A 21,431-nucleotide genomic window follows, 5' to 3' on the forward strand; every position below is an offset into this window, starting at 1 on the left:
TGCGCAATCTGAGGCAGCCAAATTTCTGACCCTAGCTTGATGTGGTTTGGCTCCTTGAGACTGCCTGGCCACACGACACATTATCTACTCTTCCAACAATAAATTGATGGGCAGAAACAAAATGCTTTTCCAGTACAGCAGAGGCAACTGAGCTTTAAGTTTACATAAAAGTATAGATTAAACAAAATAGGCAGACCAGAATAATAAAATAATGAAAAACTAGAACCAGTGGCTCACAGAGATATCAGTAAAATGTAGTAGTGAGGTACAAAAGAAATCAAAAAGCATCTGCAGCACCGTGTATAATTCTGGGCACACACTTTAGAAATTATCCCTCCCCATCCTTCTTGACCTGCCTGCAGCCTTCAACATGGTTCTTCTCATCTTTCCCCTTCAACATGTCTCCACTCTTGTCCAGCTGGGTGGGCCTAATCTCACCTGGTTCCATTATTAAGTGTCCCTCAAGGGTCAGTACTTGGCCCCCTCCTATTTCTTTTTTCTGCTGGCCCTAAGTGACATCATCCAAAAACACTTATTTTTTCACCTGTACACTGATGACAGATCAATCATCTCAGCTCCAGGACATCACTGCAGGAGTCCCTCAGGGTAGTGTCCTCGTCCCAACCATCTTCAGCTGCTTCATCAATGACCTTCCCTCCATCATAAGGTCAGAAGTGGGGCTGATGATGTGACAATGTTCAGCACCATTCGCGACTCCTCAGATACTGAAGCAGTCCATGTGCAAACGCAGCAAGACCTGGACAATATCCAGGCTTGGACTGACAAGTGGCAAGCAACATTTGTGTTACACAAGGGTCAGGCAATGACCATCTCCAACAAGAGAGAATCTAACCATCTCTCCTTGATGTTCAATGGCATTACCATCACGGAATCCCCTACTACCAACATCCTGGGGGGTTACCATTGAAAAGAAACTGAACTGGACTAACCATAACCATATAAATACTGTGGCTACATGAGGTCAGTGGTTAGGAATCTTGCAGCGAGTAACTCATCTCCTGACTCCCTAAAGCCTGTGCACCATCTAAAAGGCACAAGTCAGGAGTGTGATGGAATACTCCCCACTTGTCTGTAGGAGTGCAGCTCCCACAGCACTCAAGAAGCTTGACAATACATGACAAAGCAGCCCACTTGATTGGCACCACATATACAACATTCACTCCCTCCACCACCGATGCACTGTAGCAGTAGTGTGTACCAACTACAAGATGCACTGCAGAAACTCAGCAAGGCTCCTTAGACAGCACCTTCCAAACCCATGACTGTTACCATCTAGGACAAGGGCAGCAGATAGATGGGAACATCACCATCTGGAAGTTCCCCTCCAAGCCACTCACCATCCTGACGTGGAACTATATCACTATTTCCAACTCTATCACCTGACTCTACCCCGCCTCAGCTCATCTGCAGCCATAATATCTCCAGATTTGACTGTTCCAATGCATTCCTGGCTGGCACCTCACATTGCATCCTTCAAAAACTCAAGGTCACCCAAAACTATGCTGCTTGTGTCCTTACTAGCACCATCACCCCCGAACTCACTAACCTACACAGCTCCTGCAACACCTCAATTTTAAAATTCCCAAGCTTGTTTTCAAATCCCTCCATTGCCTCACTGCTCTCTAATCTTCTTCAACCCCACAACACTCAAATATGCTCCTCTAATTGGCTCCACCAAAGGCAGCTTTACCTTCAGCCACCTGCCCAAGCTCTCAAATGCCCTCCCTAACCTCTCTAACTTGGCTCTTCCTTCAAGATGCTCCTTGAAACCTACCTCTAACCAAGCTCTTGGTCACCTGGCCAAATATCACAATTGCTCGGTGTTTAATTTTGCTTTACAACACATCTCGGAGCTATTTTATATTAAAGGTACTATATAAATACAAGTTTTGTTAGAAAGGATATACTGTAATTAGAAATTAATACTGGAATTTCAATGTAGATTAAGCAGAATTTCAGGGGTCCAAGATGTAAGAGCACAGGTTTGATAATAAGTAATTAGCACTAGTCCACAAAGCACCATAGATATCTCTCCTCGTTAGAATGGCAATTGGCTATCCATCCACAAGCATGTAGCAAGGCAAGAAGGCAGTCCTCCATGAATACCACAGCTGGTATGGGGATTAAACCCATGGGCATCATAATCAACCAATATCACCAGCATGTTGGGAGCAGTGCTGATGGCAAAATACTTGTTTACTGTCTTAGCTGTGAAGGTTAGTGAAACACTAACATTCAAGAGACGACATCTGTTTCTGAAACAAAGCAGACTTTGAAGGTTCTGCAAAAATTAGACTGAAACATCTATTTAGAAATGTGCCAGCTGAACAGTTGAGACTTGCTATCCTGATGGAAACTTAAGTGACAGACAATGGCAGGGGAGGTTCTAGCTCCATGCTTTAAACAAACCATTGGAAACTGGTTTAAATTTTTATTTTTTATTTACAGCAGTGACACATCCTGTATGAGAAAGCTTCAATACTGATTGTCTTCAGCACCTTATACTAAAGTCAGAGGAAAGAGCAATTCGGTCAAAATCAACATGAAACTGACCACTCACAGGCAATTGTGTTATTTTTCACACCATATTTTGGACACGTTATGCTAAGTATTAAGTAGCGTGTAATGAAGCATTATATTGCACAATTCTGATGTCTTGGAAATTCAATAAACTTCAATTCTTTCACACTAACTCAGACTTGAGCCCTACAAAGGGTTAGATTACAAAAAGGCATTACAAAAGCAGAGCTTGTATTCTCTAAAATGTACACGGTTAAGGGACAATTTAATTGAGGGCTTTTAGGAGCTGAAAGGAATTGGTAGGTGAAAGGGAAACTTTCCACTGCTGGGGAAGTCTAAAACAAGGGACTTGCCTTACCTTATCTCCTGAATGGTCTGCCTCTGATTGTGTGTGGGGAACTCTTTACCCACAAAAGTAACCAATTTTAAATCCAAGAACAAAACATTTTTCCAAGACAGGAGTGTTCAGAAATATAGAGCCAAGATATGGATCAACCATGACCTCATTGCATGGGGAAAACAGCCTCAAGGGGCTGAAACATTAACTGTCCGTCTTTCTCTCCACAGATGCTGTCAAACATGTTGAATTTTTCCAGCATGTTTTGTTTTTGTTTCAGATTTCCAGCATCCACAGTATTTTTATCATTGGCTGAATGGCCTTCTACTTTTTATATCATTGTTCAGGATGGTGACATCACAACGCTAGCAGAGGTAGGGTGGTGCTGCTCATCAGACCCACACCCACCACCGAACCCAGCAGTGAATACCCAGCTAGTTCTCAGGTGAACCACAACTCACCAGTTATATAGTAGATGCACTTCTGGTTCTCTTTCATTCGGGAGACATAGTCTGCCAATGGGGTGAGCTCATCTCCACACTGTGAGGTGTGGTAACGCAGCAGTTCAGACAGCTTCTTGCGATTCTGGGAATCCTCATGGATACCAAGCTGTAAGAGTTAGAGAAAGGGCATCAGTTATTACACAACGTTACAGCAAAGTTACAAACTCACAGGCAAACCCTTCCCAAAAATGTACTCAAAGGACCAACCCAAATCTATACTTGGTTTTCTCAGATATAGTGAAACTTTCAAGCTCTGAGGAACTTCAATCTTTCTCAAGTCAGCAGCCAAGCACAAGGCAAGGCTCTCAGAAGAGAAGGTAATCAAAAGTGAGATTATATAACCAAAATTACTCAATCACATTCCACAGACAAATTGACTGGGTTAGGCAGACCCATGCAACAGTTGGGACATTTTAGAAAAAAGGTACCTTTGATTGCTACAGCATTCAAGAAGTGTGTCCCCTTTCCACCCGCCCAACCACACATCTAAATCACTCCACAGGCTTTCCTTCCCATACATGTGCAGTGTTAGAACAAGAGTCTCACATTAATGGGCAGAATCAGCGGGCAGAATCAGCAGTTACACTGGGTGATCTGTGCACCTTCTGTACTCTAGCCCCCCCCCCCCCCCCACCTGTCATACAAGCAGCATAGCAAGTTGGAGCTTCCTTCTTCCTTTTACCCTTACCTTAAGGTTCTTTGAGAACTGCTCATAGAATTTCTTGTAGTTCTCCTTGTCCTCTGCCAGCTCAGAGAACAGCTCCATGCACTTCTTGACAATGTTCTTGCGGATGACCTTGAGGATTTTGCTCTGCTGCAGCATCTCTCGGGAAATATTCAAGGGCAGGTCCTCAGAATCCACCACACCACGAACAAAGTCTGAGTGAATACAATCCAATTCACACAGTCATACACCAGATATGAATCAAAAGCATCTTATCAGAAAAGGAGACTGTGCTAGTCCAAGAAAGCTGGATACCTAAGCTACTAACACTGCTGAAATGATATACACACACTGAACCTTAAACTTTCCATGTTTAGGGAAAGTCAGACTTGAATTCTACATGTTCAAAATAAAAATTTTGAAACCGGATCCAAGAGCTTTAAAATGACTGGAATATAAAACACTGGAGCAAGACTGCAAATAAAATGAACAACTAGTCAGAGACAGAAAGGGAGTGATATCCAATCGCTCTCACTGTCGTTTCACATGTGCTGGGCTGATTGAGAAGCTTTCACAGCCTGTTTATCCTGATGCCAGTGTACAAATCCTCAATGTCATAGTAGGATACAATAACCACAGGTAAGTAAATTTGTTGCAACTACAGCCAAAGGACTCCCAAAAGCAACTGTTACCTGGCTGAGCAGATTGTAGGGTGCTACTGACCACACCTGCTGCACTAACTCTGAACATGCGCTCTGCACAAGCTTAAGCTAACTAAAGGAAGTCACAACTTCCAAATGTAGCAGGTAATAGGTAATAAAACAAGGGCAGCTGTCGGCTTTGAGGAATAAATTCTGAACAGAAATCCCTGAAACTGAAGTCTATCTCCAGTAGTCTACCCAAGACAACACTGCAGCCAGAGGAGAGAAACATTCCTCTGTCCATACTAAGCCCCAAATCAGAAAGACCCACGGCCCATGTTTATTAAAATACTCACTAAGGTACTCTGGGATCAGCTCTTCACAGCTGTCCATGATGAAGACTCTGCGAACATACAGCTTAATGTTGTTCTTCTTCTTCTTGTTCTCGAAGAGGTCAAAGGGAGCCCGTCTGGGAATGAACAGGAGAGCACGGAATTCCAGCTGGCCCTCAACAGAGAAATGCTGAAGAGGGGAAAGACACAGGTTATTCTCACCGAGTCAACTAATCTCTAAAATACCCCCTCTTTCACAACAAATACCTAGAGACAAAATCAGGCACCGGGAATGTTTATGAAAGTCTTTGGGATGGATTTGCACAATGAGGGGAACTGAAATAATGCCAAGTGAAGATTTCAAGTCTCATGGAGTCGAATGTAAAATGAAGTTGGGAGTAAGACAGGAGGGCGGGGAAAAAATAGGCCATAAATAAGGCATCAAGGCAGCATTTGAGCGAGAGATCAACGATCAAGGAGCCCTAGCAAAACTGGAGTCAATGGGAATCAGAGGGAAAACTCTCCACTGGTTGGGGTTATACCTAGCACAAAGGAAGATGGTTGTGGCTGGAGGTCAGTCATCTCAGCTCCAGGACATCACTACAGGAGTTCCTCAGGGTAGTGTCCTCGGCCCAACCATCCCCAGCTGCTTCATCAATGACCTTCTTTCCATCATAAGGTCAGAAATGGGGATGTTCGCTGATGCACAATGTTCAGCACCATTCACGACTCCTCAGATACTGAAGCAGTCCATGTCCAAATGCAGCAAGACCTGGACAATATCCTGGCTTGGGCTGACAAGTGGCAAGTAGCAGTCATGCCACACAAGAGTCAGGCAATGAACATCAAAAAAAAAATCTAACCATCACTGCTTGATATTTCCTGTTACTTGACATGTATGAAAGGTTCTACAGGGGTTGACTGTTGCCTATGAAAGCCTGGCCCAAAAAAAACTATTTTCCTGTGCTATCCTTATTGCTATAAACAAATGGGGCAATAATCTGATGCATCTCACTTCAGCTTCCATTTGCTCCTTCCAAACCCATGACCAGTACCATCTAGACAGACAACTGCAGCATAAAAACAAAAAAACTGCGGATGCTGGAAATCCAAAACAAAAACAGAATTACCTGGAAAAACTCAGCAGGTCTGGCAGCATCGGCGGAGAAGAAAAGAGTTGACGTTTCGAGTTCTCATGACCCTTCGACAGAACTTGAGTTCCAGTCCAAGAAAGAGTTGAAATACAAGCTGGTTTAAGGTGTGTGTGTGTGTGGGGGGCGGAGAGATAGAGAGAGGTGGTGGGGGGGGGCTGTGGTTGTAGGGACAAACAAGCAGTGATAGAAGCAGATCATCAAAAGATGTCAACGACAATAGTACAATAGAACACATAGGTGTTAAAGTTAAAGTTGGTGATATTATCTAAACGAATGTGCTAATTAAGAATGGATGGTAGGGCACTCAAGGTATAGCTCTAGTGGGGTTTTTTTTAATTTTTTTTAAATAATGGAAATAGGTGGGAAAAGGAAAATCTTTATAATTTATTGGAAAAAAAAAGGAAGGGGGAAACAGAAAGGGGGTGGGGATGGGGGAGGGAGCTCACGACCTAAAGTTGTTGAATTCAATATTCAGTCCGGAAGGCTATAAAGTCCCTAGTCGGAAGATGAGGTGTTGTTCCTCCAGTTTGCGTTGGGCTTCACTGGAACAATGCAGCAAGCCAAGGACAGACATGTGGGCAAGAAAGCAGGGTGGAGTGTTAAAATGGCAAGCGACAGGGAGGTTTGGGTCATTCTTGTGGACAGAACGCAGGTGTTCTGAAAAGCGGTCGCCCAGTTTACGTTTGGTCTCTCCAATGTAGAGGAGACCACATTGGGAGCAACGAATGCAGTAGACTAAGTTGGGGGAAATGCAAGTGAAATGCTGCTTCACTTGAAAGGAGTGTTTGGGTCCTTGGACGGTGAGGAGAGAGGAAGTGAAGGGGCAGGTGTTGCATCTTTTGCGTGGGCATGGGGTTGTGCCATAGGAGGGGGTTGAGGAGTAGGGGGTGATGGAGGAGTGGACCAGGGTGTCCCGGAGGGAGCGCTCCCTATGGAATGCCGATAAGGGGAGTGAAGGGAAGATGTGTTTGGTGGTGGCATCATGCTGGAGTTGGCGGAAATGGCGGAGGATGATCCTTTGAATGCGGAGGCTGGTGGGGTGATAAGTGAGGACAAGGGGGACCCTATCATGTTTCTGGGAGGGAGGAGAAGGTGTGAGGGCGGATGCGCGGGAGATGGGCCGGACACGGTTGAGGGCCCTGTCAACGACCGTGGGTGGAAAACCTCGGTTAAGGAAGGAGGAGGACATGTCAGAGGAACTGTTTTTGAATGTAGCATCATCGGAACAGATGCGACGGAGGCGAAGGAACTGAGAGAATGGGATGGAGTCCTTACAGGAAGCGGGGTGTGAGGAGCTGTAGTCGAGATAGCTGTGGGAGTCGGTGGGTTTGTAATGGATATTGGTGGACAGTCTATCACCAGAGATTGAGACAGAGAGGTCAAGGAAGGGAAGGGAAGTGTCAGAGATGGACCACGTGAAAATGATGGAGGGGTGGAGATTGGAAGCAAAATTAATAAATTTTTCCAAGTCCCGACGAGAGCATGAAGCGGCACCGAAGTAATCATCGATGTACCGGAGAAAGAGTTGTGGAAGGGGGCCGGAGTAGGACTGCAACAAGGAATGTTCCACATACCCCATAAAGAGACAGGCATAGCTGGGGCCCATGCGGGTACCCATAGCCACTCCTTTTATTTGGAAGAGAGAGGAGTTGAAGGAGAAATTGTTCAGCGTGAGAACAAGTTCAGCCAGACGGAGGAGAGTAGTGGTGGATGGGGATTGTTCGGGCCTCTGTTCGAGGAAGAAGCTAAGGGCCCTCAGACCATCCTGGTGAGGGATGGAAGTGTAGAGGGATTGGACGTCCATGGTGAAGAGGAAACGGTTGGGGCCAGGGAACTGGAAATTGTTGATGTGACGTAAGGTGTCAGAGGAATCACGGATGTAGGTGGGAAGGGACTGGACAAGGGGAGAGAGAAGGGAGTCAAGATAACGAGAAATGAGTTCTGTGGGGCAGGAGCAAGCTGAGACGATTGGTCTACCGGGGCAGTTCTGTTTGTGGATTTTGGGTAGGAGATAGAAGCGGGCCGTCCGAGGTTGGGCAACTATCAGGTTGGAAGCTATGGGAGGGAGATCACCAGAGGAGATGAGGTCAGTGACAGTCCTGGAAACAATGGCTTGATGTTCAGTAGTGGGGTCATGGTCCAGGGAGAGGTAGGAGGAAGTGTCTGCGAGTTGACGCTCAGCCTCCGCGAGGTAGATGTCAGTGCGCCAGACAACAACAGCACCACCCTTGTCAGCGGGTTTGATGACAATGTCAGGGTTGGACCTGAGAGAATGGAGTGCAGTAAGTTCAGAGAGAGACAGGTTAGAATGGGTGAGAGGAGCAGAGAAATTGAGACGACTAATGTCGCGCCGACAGTTCTCAATGAAAAGATCGAGAGAAGGTAAGAATCCAGAGGGAGGGGTCCAGGTGGAGGGAGAATATTGGAGATGGGTAAAAGGATCCGTTGAACTGGGAGAGGACTCCTGCCCAAAGAAGTGAGCCCGGAGGCGAAGACGGCGCAAGATTTCAGTATCATGCCGAGCCCGAAATTCATTGAGGTGAGGGCGTAAGGGTATGAAACTAAGTCCTTTGCTGAGCACTGAACGTTCAGCATCGGAGAGGGGAAGGTCAGGGGGTATAGTGAATACACGGCTGGGATTGGGATTGGAAGAAAGGGTGGGGACGGAGGGACAGGCAGGGGTGGAGGGTCCTAGATGGGTGTTGGTGTCGATGAGTTGCTGGAGCTTGCGTTCCTTAGCACTTGAGAGAAAGAGAAAAAGTTTCTTGTTGAGGCGTCGGATGAGCCGAAGGATAAAATGAAACTGGGGGCACGCGCAGCTTTGAAAAAGGGTACGGCGGTGCTGCTGGAGGGAGAGGTCGAGTGTGTTCATATGGCGGCGCATGGCACTGAGTGTGGATCTCAGAATGTGACGAGAACAGCAGTCCGAGAAACGTTTTATGTCCCGGAGATACCTGTAATCCTGGGTGGGTTCGAAACATGAGGGGTGGAATTTCAGTTGAAATCCACGTCGGGTAAGTCGGAGACGGAGACAGTCACTGAGAAAGGAGATATGGCTGTGAAAGCGGGTTTTAGTAAACACCTTGTCAAACACTAGGAGGGAAATGGAAAGCAAGGAAGGTGAGCAAGACAACAGAGATACGGAAATCTTGTTGCAGAGAGGAACAGAACTTCTTCAAGGAGGTAGGCATTTCTTGAAGAGCAGTGGCAGTCAATTAAACACAGGGATAAAAACAAAAAAAACTGCGGATGCTGGAAATCCAAAACAAAAACAGAATTACCTGGAAAAACTCAGGTCTGGCAGCATCGGCGGAGAAGAAAAGAGTTGACGTTTCGAGTCCTCATGACCCTTCGACAGAACTTGAGTTCGAGTCCAAGAAAGAGTTGAAATATAAGAGTTGAAATATAAGACAACAGCAGCAGATAGATGGGGACACCATCATCTGAAAGTTTCCCTCGAAGTCACTCACCATGCTGACATGGAAATATATCGCTGTTCCTTCACTGTTACAAGGTCAGAATCCTGGAACCCCTTCCGAAAAGCACTGTGGGTGTACCTACACAAGGACTGCAGTGGTTCAAGAAGGCAGCTCACCACCAACTTCTCAAGGGCAATAAATGCTGGCATAGCCAGCGAAGCCCACAGCCCATGAATGAATATTTAAAAAAAAATGACATGGGAGGATACTAAAACAGCTTTGTTAGAGCAGCGGGCAGTCCCCAGGTAGGGAAATGTTGTTTGGCTCCATTCCACAATATACCTGGTAGCTTATAGAAGTTACAGTGCACACTGTTTAAATCAGGTTAACTCACTCACTTTCACAGCAAGATGGTCCTCCCAATCATTAGTAAGACTCTTGTAGAACTCGCCATACTCCTCCTGCGTGATATCATCTGGATTGCGGGTCCAAATGGGTTTGGTTTTGTTCAGTTCCTCCTGGTCAATATACTTCTCTTTGATCTTCTTAGTTTTCTTTTTGTCTTTCTTTTCACCATCTTCTTCCTCATCAGACCCTACATCTTCAATTTTGGGCTTCTCTCCTTCGTCCATATCCGCACCTTCCTCTTTCTCAGTCTTTTCCTCTGCCTCAGCCTCATCATCACTGATCTCCTTTTCCCGTTCCTTCTCAACCTGAAGAAAACAAATCACATCATCAGTCAACAGGCCAACCCACCACTTCCAATCCAAGTCCGCAAGCAACATGCACCCAACCACAATTTATATCTATTCCCAAGCAGCACAGAATTCTCCCTTTTCAGTGAGATGGTTATGAGATTCCACCATGATGCAACAGGCTGAACACACCATTCCATGGCATTTCTACACATCTCAATTCCTGTTTTATTTTTGCAACAGGAAGTCAAACGAGAAAAAGAGAAAAGTGATCAAAGTGCTGAGCAGCGGCACGAGAACCAGAGCAAGCAAAAAGTAATTGGGATGCAATCTGGAGTGTAATAATCATTGAAGCTAAAAAGCTTGGGTTGTGAAAGTGGACCACACCCAGTAGTGTCTCCTTGACACTGCTCCAGTATACTCCAATCTTGGATCTGCAAAGCAGCACAAGGTTTCAGTACAACTACCAGTTGTAAAATCCAGCCTGCAAAATAATTTGGGATTTCCAAGGTACTGACACACACACTAACAACCGTGCCACAAGATGAACATTGGCGGAGACTACAAATTGAGGGGAAAATTAAACAATTATTTATCTGAAGAAAAAGAGCAAGTCAACATTTCAGCACTTACAAATAGTGTGATGGGATAACCGATGAACTGAGAGTGTTTCTTAACAACTTCTTTGATCCTCTTCTCCTCCAGATACTCAGCCTGATCTTCCTTCAGGTGCAGGACCACCTTTGTACCACGACTGATTGCATCGGTAGAGTTGTCCCCATCACCCTTTCCTGAAGAGCAAAATTTAAAACTATTAATAACTGGAGATAAAGCTTACTAAACATCCTGCTCTAGGAGCCAACATCTCAAGATGAACAAAGCAACATGAAAAGGAGTTGCCATTCTACCAATACTGCTAGCTATGACAGTACACACCTTGATCCTTTTTTTGATGTTGTTAAGAGATCTGGGTGACTGGGTGCACGGCCAGTCACCAGCACACAGCTAATCACTCCAATCCCCACCTAGTATTGGCAGGAGACACTTAGCTACCTTGTATTGGGCACTAGATGATCAGCAATGGAAATCTGACTGACTGCTCATCCCTAACCTATGGGTACAGGTCCTTACTGCTAAGATCAGCCAACTCCGTGCTGACCAAAGGTTAAATCGGTACCTTCAGTATCACACTAAGTTCCTTTCTGCAGTGATTGGACTTATACCACATCTCTTTATACTGTGCTGAGATTGCCAGTTTCTCCATGTTTGTCAAACAGCAGCCACTAACAAGTAACACTGATGTTTAAAAAGCAGTTTCATGATAGCATGTAATTTCCAGACTGGCTGAAGCATTAAAACCACAGCAGGAAAATACAGCAATCAGCAGCAGAATTCAAGGCATCAACAGTTCTTGTAAAAAAGTGATCACACTTGGAACGGAATATACCAGACTAAGGGGAGGCAGTCATCCACTCTGCTGACTCAACCACTTTATAATAAAGGACAAAGCGTCCCTTTAAACTCGGTTTTCTCCTAGTTTCTGAAACAAAGTATTTTTCATTCACCAAGAACATGCTGTTTACCCAGGAGCTTTCAGCACAACTGTACATTCAGAGCTTTCTTTCACATATCTTCCCCTCCTCAGATTCAGGATTTTATTCCCACTACTACACAGCATGCTCAGGAATGCATTCCCACAACTTCCAATGAACACACACACACACACACCAGTGTAAAAGCAGCTAGAACATTCTATCAGGCTTTAAAATGAGCAAATAGGAGCTGTGTAAAAGTAGCCAAGCTCTTAGTCAACTCAAGGTATCAATTTGCCACGTGAAAGAAAGCGTGCTGACCAGCAGCAACCTCATTCTCAAACTATCAGAGCTGCTGAACTAAACCAGAAGTTAGAAATCCGCAAAATAACAGCATTAAACACTATGGGATTAGACATCAGCTGGACTGCCAGCAGCAATACATCAAAGATAATTCACCTACAAGCTGTTACTGCTTGGCCTAAATAGCCAAGTGGTTATGGTACTGGGTTTGTAACCCCCAGATCAAGAGTTCAAATCTCACAATGGCAAACTATGAAACAATGTAACTTCATCTGAAACAGATGGAAAGGGTTTGTACTTGAGAGTTACAAGCTGTTACTCCCAGTGAGAACCAACTGCTGATACAGGTGTATGGAGCAGGTGACAGGGGAGAAACAAAAGACACCGGGTCATAGTGCCTGAACAAGTGAACATTTTAATGATGTGCACCCATGAGACTTGATCAGTTTGATAGAAAGTTGAAGTTTTCTTGCCTGTGCTTACAATGGTAACAGCAGGTGCATCAGTAAGTTAATTCCACTGCAGATGGTCCAAATCAAACCAGCGTCATCAGTTAGACATTTACTTAATGAAACCTCCTGCTTGCCAGGAAGCGTCCAACGGATTAAGTATTTTTATCCCAGTCAAATCCACTATCCAATTTGGAGAGCAGCAAATAATCCTACGATCAAACAGGTTAATCGTGTCAAGGCACCTGCTGGCGATTAGCAACACCATGTGCCTGTCACAAGCCGTCAATATAAAGCAACCAAGTGCAGCATCCACCAAGTCATTAGCTACAAGGGAGTGAGCAGCTTTCACCATGAGTGACACAGAGAAGGGACCTGTTTCTGTACTCTCTCTGAAAAGCTCAACAAGACGCCGATCTAACAGCATCAGCATGTACCCCATGCCCAGCATTCCAGAGTATCCAGGCTACCAAGATCTCAAGGTGGGTCTGTTTAATGAGTTTCTTATTTCACTCACTGCTTAGTCTACAGAATCACAAATCCTCTTTAGTTTCAGAAGAACCACATACCACACCTGGGATACAAAGATGCTCACTTCACTGAAAATGGCATTGGTTGTAAGTCAGTGAGCCTGTTGGTTGCCACCCAGTGCTTTCACACTGAGCCATTACTCATAGTGAATTAAACACTGGAAAGGCCAGACAGTAACTGCAGAGAGAAAATAATTAAAATTTCAGATTGGTGACTTTGCACTGCCTACAGTGCTTCTTTTAATTCTCTCTCAGGAGATGGACATTGCTGGCTGGGCCAACATTTTTATTGCCCATCCTTAATTGTCCTTGAAGTGGTGGTGAGCCGCCTTCTTGAACCGCTGCAGTCCATGTGGTGTAGGCACACCCACTGTGCTGTTAGGGAGTCAGTCCAAGATTTTCACCCAGAGACAGTGAAGGAACAGCGATATTTCCAAGTCAGGATGGTGCATGGCTTGTAGGGGAACTTGCAAATGGTGGTGCTCCCATGAACCTGCTGCCTTCTCACTTGGAATGATGTCTCCATTGGTGCACTGTCCTACTCATGATATTTTTAAAATAGATCAAACAATGAAAGCACAACTGTGTGACTAGACTTATTCTGCTAGTTGATCGTTATGCTTCAACACCATGTCCATCTGTACATAACTGGTCTCAGAATTTTTTTTTTTTAAAAAAAATCACTCATGACACCCTGGGATCACCAGCGAGGCCAGCATTATGCTGCCTTTCCCTATCTTTTAGGTGGTGGTGGTGAGTCACTCTATGAAATTGCTGTCTCTGTTGAGAAGATGTACCTGCAACACTGCTAGCTAGGGAGTTCCAGGATTTTGACCCATCAAAGGGGGAGTTTCCAAGTCAACAAGGTGTCTGATAAGGAAGTGGTGAAAAGCATTTGCTTCAAATACTGTGAGAGTAACGGCTGGAATTTGATCACATTTGATGTTGCACCATGTTTAGAAAGTCAGTGCTGAAGTATCCATTTATCTTTAATGTTAGGATCTGAGCACTTCACAACTAGAGAATAAAACCCAAAGTTGCTTCATTGCATCTTGCAGATAGTACACAGTGTAGCCAGAATGCAGTGATGGACAGGATGCCAATCTAGCAAGTTGCTTTGTCCTGATGGTGTCAAGCTTCTGAGTGTTGTGGGAGCTGCACTCATTCAGGCAAGGGGAGAGTATTCCATCACTCTCCTGACTTGTGTCTTGTTGGTGGTTGGCTTTGGAGAGTTACTTGATGTAGAATTCCAAACCTATTCATTTACATGATTTTTGACCAATGGTGACCCCAGGATGTTGGGAGGTGGTTGGGCACTCAATCTCAGTGCAGAAGAAGCCCTTCAGCCCATCGAGTCTGCACCAACGTGTGAGAAACACCTGACCTACCTACCTAATCCCATTTACCAGCACTTGGCCCATAGCTTTGAATGTTATGACGTGCCAAGTGCTCATCCAGGTACTTTTTAAAGGATGTGAGGCAACCCGCCTCCACCACCCTCCCAGGCAGCGCATTCCAGACTGTCACCACCCTCTGGGTAAAAGTCTTTCCTCGCATCCCTCCTAAACCTCCTGCCCCTCACCTTGAACATATGTCCCCTTGTGACTGACCCTTCAACTAAGGGGAACAGCTGCTCCCTATCCACCCTGTCCATGCCCCTCATAATCTTGTATACCTCGATCAGGTCACCCCTCAGTCTTCTCTGCTCCAACGAAAACAACCCAAGTCTATCCAACCTGTTCATAACTTAAATGTTTCATCCCAGGCAACATCCTGGTGAATCTCCTCTGCACCCTCTCCAGCGCAATCACATCCTTCCTATAATGTGGGGACTAGAGCTTCACACAGTACTCCAGCTGTGGCCTCACCAAGGTTCTATACAACTCCAACATGACCTCCCTACTTTTGTAATCTATGCCTCAATTGATAAAGGCAAGTGTCCCATATACCTTTTTCACCACCCCACTAATATGCCCCTCTGCCTTCAGAGATCTATGGACACACGCCAAGGTCCCTTTGTTCCTCATAACTTCCTAGTGTCATGCTGTTCATTGAATACTTCCTTGTCAAATTACTCCTTCTAAAGTGTATCACCTCACACTTTTCGGGGTAAAATTCCATCTGCCACATATCTGCCTATTTGATCATCCTATCTTCCTGCATCCCAAGACACTCGCCCTCACTGTTAACCACCCAGTCAATCTTTGTGTCACTCACTGGAGATAGTCACTGTCTGGCTTGGTCTGATTGTTGGAGACATTTATCTTGCACTCATCAGGACAATTGCAAGAATACCAATGTCAGGGGAAGCAACAGTTTTATACTGTATGAGAAGTGTGCGCTGATTGGTTGGTACGTGAACTCATTGGTGGAGGTGTTGCCATAGAGAATACACCAGTTAAGTGACTGACAGTTAATTGCCAAGCACTTTGAAATTTTAAACCAGGCAGCTTGACTGGCCAAGACATTGCTGAGGAATAAACCAGCAAATGGATACTGTGACTGTGCAAGAAAACAAAAATAACCTGTCCTTTGTTACAGCCTTAGAAATCTTTCCCAATTTAGACATGGCTTAATTTAAGATAAGGAATACTAACCAATTCTCATTTCTCTGACCAATCTCCATCCCTAACTTTAGCCTACAAGGTGTCTGCCAGTAAAACTTCACTCCAGCCCTGCTCTCAACATTCCTAGAAAGAAGGGGACCACAGCCCAAAAAACCGAGAATACAGTTGCCATTCACACCCTCATCCAATGGAGTCTCCAATTTCAAAGCATTGCAGGATTAGCCGGGGATTACACATTCCCGAGCTCCAACAAAAACACTGGACAATTCCGTGATAAGAGTCTGGAAGACTACTTCAATGAGAGACTGATGGAACTGAAGCACAGCAACTTCCAGGCACCCAGACAATGATGTTAAACTTGAGCACAATTACAAGCTACAACAGTCTGCACTGGGACATCAGTTGTGCAGCAACTTTGTATTTCTCAACGCAAATGAGAATGTGGGTAGGCAAGTTCCAAACCACTCGAATTTTGACCGTCACTGCTGGAATTTGCTCATATTTGATGTTGAACTGTGTTTTAGAAAGTCAGTACTGAAGTATCCATTTATCTTTACTGTTAGGGTCTGAGCACTACAGAACTAGAGAATAAAACCCAAAGTTACTTAGCTCATTAAGCCCATTGACTGGCAGCAAAAACCTGAATGCATGGCTTGTTCTTGCTCAACCTCATTCAACCAATGTCCTGACCCACAGAAGTCGAGATGCACACCATGTTACTCTAATCTCTCAGATCCGTTTCTCTGCAGCTAACATGTAGACTGGAGTACTAAAACAGCCTACGGCAAGATCACAGAGCAGTCAGCCACTTCTAGCAATGGATAAGTGATCTCGAACAATTAAATTGTGGAAACATGCTGAATGCATCACATTAAAGAGTCCAATCTATTACAGCTTTATTAATAGATCCTTAAATACTGATAGGATGTAAAGAATGATATGTTTAAAACATAACTATTAGAAACCAGCTTGTGGTAAATACTATATTTATCATACTTCAATAACTGCTGTGCTGCAATGCGGCCCTTTCAACTAAGACAAGGCAGCAACTGGGATCAGCCAACTTAATGCCTCAATGATTCTTAACTTAGTACTGTACAAAGAGAACTGGACTGTTTGGTGGTTAGCTCACTAGCTGTTTAGTTTCTCGCCCCACTGCTGCCAAACGTGAGCTGTTAGAGGTGAGCAGGCCTGGGGAGATCTCAAGTCTCTCCTTGGCGGAGTGGGGGGGATGGGTTCTCCCTGAACACTGATAAGAGAATGTCAGATTCCCAAGTACAACTTATTCCCTTGTAATGCAAGGCTTAACTGTCTGGGAACATACAGATGTGTTGGTGTCTGAAGTGTAAAGACAGAATGGCTCAACTGAAGAGGTAAGCTCATCGCTTGCTTATAGGCATGTTTCCTTTGTCATGCACTGTAGGTGGAAGATGGCTCCACAGAACAGACAACACGACAGGATCAAGGAAATAAGAATTTGTTTTATTAACTGTTAAATTCTCAACTGAACTTACTGTATTAAGCACCACAGGAAAACTGTATTGAACAAATTCAAAGCAATAAATAATGAAGCAGATTTAATGCAGTAGCATTCTCATTGGACTAGGTGAATAGCACCAGAATACACAAACCTGAAGGTATTTTGAAGATCATTTCAGCTGCAGCTATTGTATTCAAATACTGGATGCAACATGATCCATAACCAAAGATCATGTTTAACTAATTTTATTGGAGTTCTTTGAAGGAGGCACATGCATGATGGATAAAGGGGGATGCAATGCACTTAGATTTCCAGGAGGCATTTGAAAAGGTGCCACAGGTTATTGCAGAAAATAAAAGCTCATGGTGTAGGGGCCAACATATTGGCGTGGATAGATTGACTAGCACAGGAAGGATGTTAGGCATAAATGGGTCTTTTTCTGGTTGACACACTAATCAATGCTGGGCCCTCAACTCTAATTTAGATTTGGATGAAGAGACAGAAGGAATTGTTGCTAAATTTGCTGACAACTAAAGATGGGCAGCAAAGTAGGTTGTGAAGAGGACGTAAGGAGGCTACAGATATAGTTAAGCAGGCGAAGACCTGGCAAATGGAGTATAATGTGGAAAAATGTGAAATTCTCCATTTTGGCAAGAAAAATAATTTAAAGCATTATCTAAATGGTGATAAATTGCAGAGCTGAGATGCAGACAGATCTGGGTGTCCTAGTGCATGAATCACCAAAGGTACAGCAAGTGATTTTAAAATTATTCATGCATGGGGTGTAGGCATCAGTGGCTAGGCCAGCATTTATTGCCCATCCCTAATTTAAATTTCACCACCTGCCATGGTGGGATCTGAACCCAGGACCCCAGAGCAGGTCTCTTGGAATACTAGGCAAGTGACAGTACCACTAGACCACCAACTTCCCCTGAAGTAATTAGGAAAGCGAACAGAATGCTATCATTTATTGCAAGGGGAATGGTTTACAAAAGTAAGGAGGTCATGCTTCAGTCACACAGGGCATTGGTGAGACCACATCTGGAGTACTATGTACAGTGTTGGTCTCCTTATTTAAGGAAAGGTGTAAATGCATTAGCAGTTCAGAGGTTTACTAGACTAATATCAGGAATGGCTGGGTTGTCTTATGAGGAAAGGTTGGACAGGCTAGGCTTGCACTCGCTAGAGTTTAGAAGGCTAAGAGGTGACATGATTGAAACATAAGATCCTGAAAGGTCGTGACAAGAGTGGATGTGGAGAGGATGTTTCCTCTTGTGGGAAAAATCTAGAACTAGGGGTCAATCATTTGAGACAGACGAGGAGAAATTTGAGGGTCATGGGTCTTTGGAACTCTCTTCCTCAAAAGGCAGTGGAAACAGTCTTCGAATATTTTTAAGGCAGAGTGATAGATTCTTGATTAACAAGGGGGCTGAAAGGTTACCAGGGGTAGGCAGGAAATTAATCAGATCAGCCATGATCTTCTTGAATGATGGAGCAGGCTTGAAGGGCTGAGTGGCCTACTCCTGCTAATTCATATGTACCAAGGTGACTGGATCGCTGGCCACAAACTCCAAATTTCTAGGTATTCTCCCTATGCAGGGGCTGTCTAGAAACTCCCAGACTTTTACCACCTGCATTATTACACACTGAGGTTAGCACGGAAACTAGGTTCCCAGAACCCAACAATCCATTGCATAGTAGACATTTCCATACAAAGCTCAAAATTCCAGCTTTGCCAAGTGCAGAGTTGATTAATGCCGTTTCATCTTTTACAACCTTTCAGCTCATTCAACAAAATAGTAGAGGACAAAGTCACCTTCTCCCAAAATTAGCAACCATGCCACAGCTGTAATTTCCAGAGCATTTCAAAATGAAGTTACATAGACAGTGACATGGTGGTGCCCAAGAGAAGCCCCCTACTCTTCAGTGGCCTAAGGTCTTTAGAAGCCATCTAAGCAGGCAGATGGGCTTTGGTGTAACCACTCATCTACAGAGCATCAGCACCAAATCTCTTTACTCATAGGGCTGTGAATCTCTGGAATTGTCTAGCCTAGAGTGCTCCATCACTGAATATATTCATGACAGATTATTAACCCCTCAGGGAAGTGTTTTTTAAAAAAATTGATTTGCAGGATGTGGGCATCGCTAGCTGGGCCAGCATTCATTGCACATCCCTAATTGCCCTTAAAGGTGGTGGTGAGCTGCTTTCTTGAACCACTGCAGTTCATGTAGTGTAGGCACACTCAGTACTGTTGGAGTTCCAGGATTTTGACCCAGTAACAATGAAGGAACGGTGATATATTTCCAAGGATGGTGAGTGGCTTGGAGGGGAACTTGCAGGTGACGGTGTTCCCACATGCCTGCTGCCTTTGACCTTCTAGGTGGCAGTGCTCATGGGTTTGGAAGATACTGCTCAAGGAGCCTTGGTGACTTCCTGCAGTGCATCTTGTAGATGGTACACACTGCTGCCACTGCAGTGGTGGAGTGAATATTTGTGGAAGGGATGCCAATCAAGTCGGCTGCTTTTCCCTGGATGGTGTCAAGCTTAGTGTTCTGGGAGCTGCACACATCCAGGCACGTGTGGAGAATTCCATCACACTCCTGACTTGTGCCTTGTAGACAGTGGACAAGCCTTGGTGAGTCAGGAGGGGAGTTACTTGCCATAGGGTTCCCAGCCTCTGACCTGTTTTTGTAGCCACAGTATTTATATGACTAGTCCAGTTGAGTTTCTGGTCACTAGTGACCCCCAGGATGTTAATAGATTTAGCAATGGTAATGCCATTGAATGTCATGGGACAATGGTTAGATTCTCTTGCTGGAGATAGTCATTGCCTGGCACTTGTGTGGCACAAATGTCACTTGCCACTTGTTAGCCCAAGCCTGGATATTGTCCAGGTCTTGCTGCATGGACATGGACTGCTTGGGGAGGGTATAGGGAAATGGAGTGCAGTTACATTAGCCAAGATTCTAATGAATGGTCTTATGTGCCTTCTGAACACAGGCCATATATTCTGAACCCAGTTTTGCCAATGAGCCAAGCTGACACAGGAAGAGACAGTTAAATAATAATGATCATATGCCACCCACTTAACTAATTTACTTACCACTTGGGAATTGACTCCTGCACTGGAATAAAAGGCTCACCTCAAAATGGCTGTTATTCAAGCTAGATAGTGTATTCAGGCTTGTAAATGGTATGTGCCAGTCCACCCCCAATGCTCTGTAACTAAAGAATTTTCTGGCCAGTGAGGTCAGGCCTACAGCTGTCCTGACTGGGATCAGCTCATGCTGCTCTATTTCAGAGTTAAATTACACATCAGGCAGAGAGACTAAAATCAACTCAATTCCCAATAGAAAATAACCTGCCAGCAATGGTCACTAGGTTCCCCATTCATTACTTACCAGTATAGGTTTTGACAGTGAAGGAGCCACCAGCTGATGATTCCCAGGCATATGCCTCATCATCGTTGTGCTTGGTGAGCACTGTAACCTTCTCGGCCACCAGGTAGGCAGAATAGAAGCCAACACCAAACTGGCCAATCATTGAAATATCTGCACCAGCCTGCAGAGCTTCCATGAAGGCCTTCGTGCCAGACTTGGCAATGGTGCCCAAGTTGTTGATCAGGTCAGCCTTGGTCATCCCGATACCAGTATCAATGATGGTGAGGGTACGTTCACGCATATCAGGGATGATTTCAATCTTCAGGTCCTTGCCACTCTCCAATTTTGAAGGATCAGTCAGGCTTTCATATCGGATCTTGTCCAGAGCCTACAAATTAAAATGCAACCGAATCATATCAAAACTAAACAGCCATCAGGTAAGTAAATTACAAACATCTGGCATGATACTTGTTTCATTTCAGAAAATATTACCCATCAAAACATTTACATCAATTAAGATTGACCTTCTCTCCCTAAGGAAGCTTTTGAAAAGGTCGAGACAGAAATATTTTTGGGAGGGAATTCCAGAGGTTGACAAAAATGCTTTACAAAGAGGGTGGGGGAGAGAGAAAGAGGGCTGCCAATGAGGGGATAGCAAGTGATAGAGAGATGGTGGCTGAGGAATTTATAGGGAAGGTGCCAAGTTTTTCCCCATTCATGGGATGTGGGCATCACTAGCTGGGCCACCAATTATTATCCATCTCTAGATGCCCTTCACATGTTGAGCTGCCTTCTTGAACCGCACCGTGCTGTTAGGAATGGAGATATATTTCCAAGTCAGGATAGTGAATGGCTTGGAGGGGAACTTCCAGGTGGTGGTGTTCCCATCTATCTGCTGCCCTT

At 44.7% G+C, this 21,431-nt stretch overlaps 1 protein-coding gene across 1 annotated transcript in view; it reads right to left on the reverse strand.

Moving 5' to 3' along the window:
• hsp90ab1 (heat shock protein 90, alpha (cytosolic), class B member 1) overlaps positions 1-21,431 on the reverse strand; it is a 34,088-nt gene that overhangs the window by 3,845 nt on the left and 8,812 nt on the right. The window contains exons 3-8 of the mRNA XM_041187784.1: positions 20,550-20,916; positions 10,920-11,077; positions 9,990-10,304; positions 5,043-5,208; positions 4,070-4,260; positions 3,340-3,487 (exon numbers count right to left, since the gene is read on the reverse strand). Coding sequence (XP_041043718.1) covers positions 3,340-3,487; positions 4,070-4,260; positions 5,043-5,208; positions 9,990-10,304; positions 10,920-11,077; positions 20,550-20,916 — 1,345 coding nt within the window. The remainder of the gene's footprint in view (positions 1-3,339; positions 3,488-4,069; positions 4,261-5,042; positions 5,209-9,989; positions 10,305-10,919; positions 11,078-20,549; positions 20,917-21,431) is intronic.

Source organism: Carcharodon carcharias, chromosome 5 (assembly GCF_017639515.1).
Source record: "Carcharodon carcharias isolate sCarCar2 chromosome 5, sCarCar2.pri, whole genome shotgun sequence".
Taxonomy (NCBI): Eukaryota; Metazoa; Chordata; class Chondrichthyes; order Lamniformes; family Lamnidae; genus Carcharodon; species Carcharodon carcharias.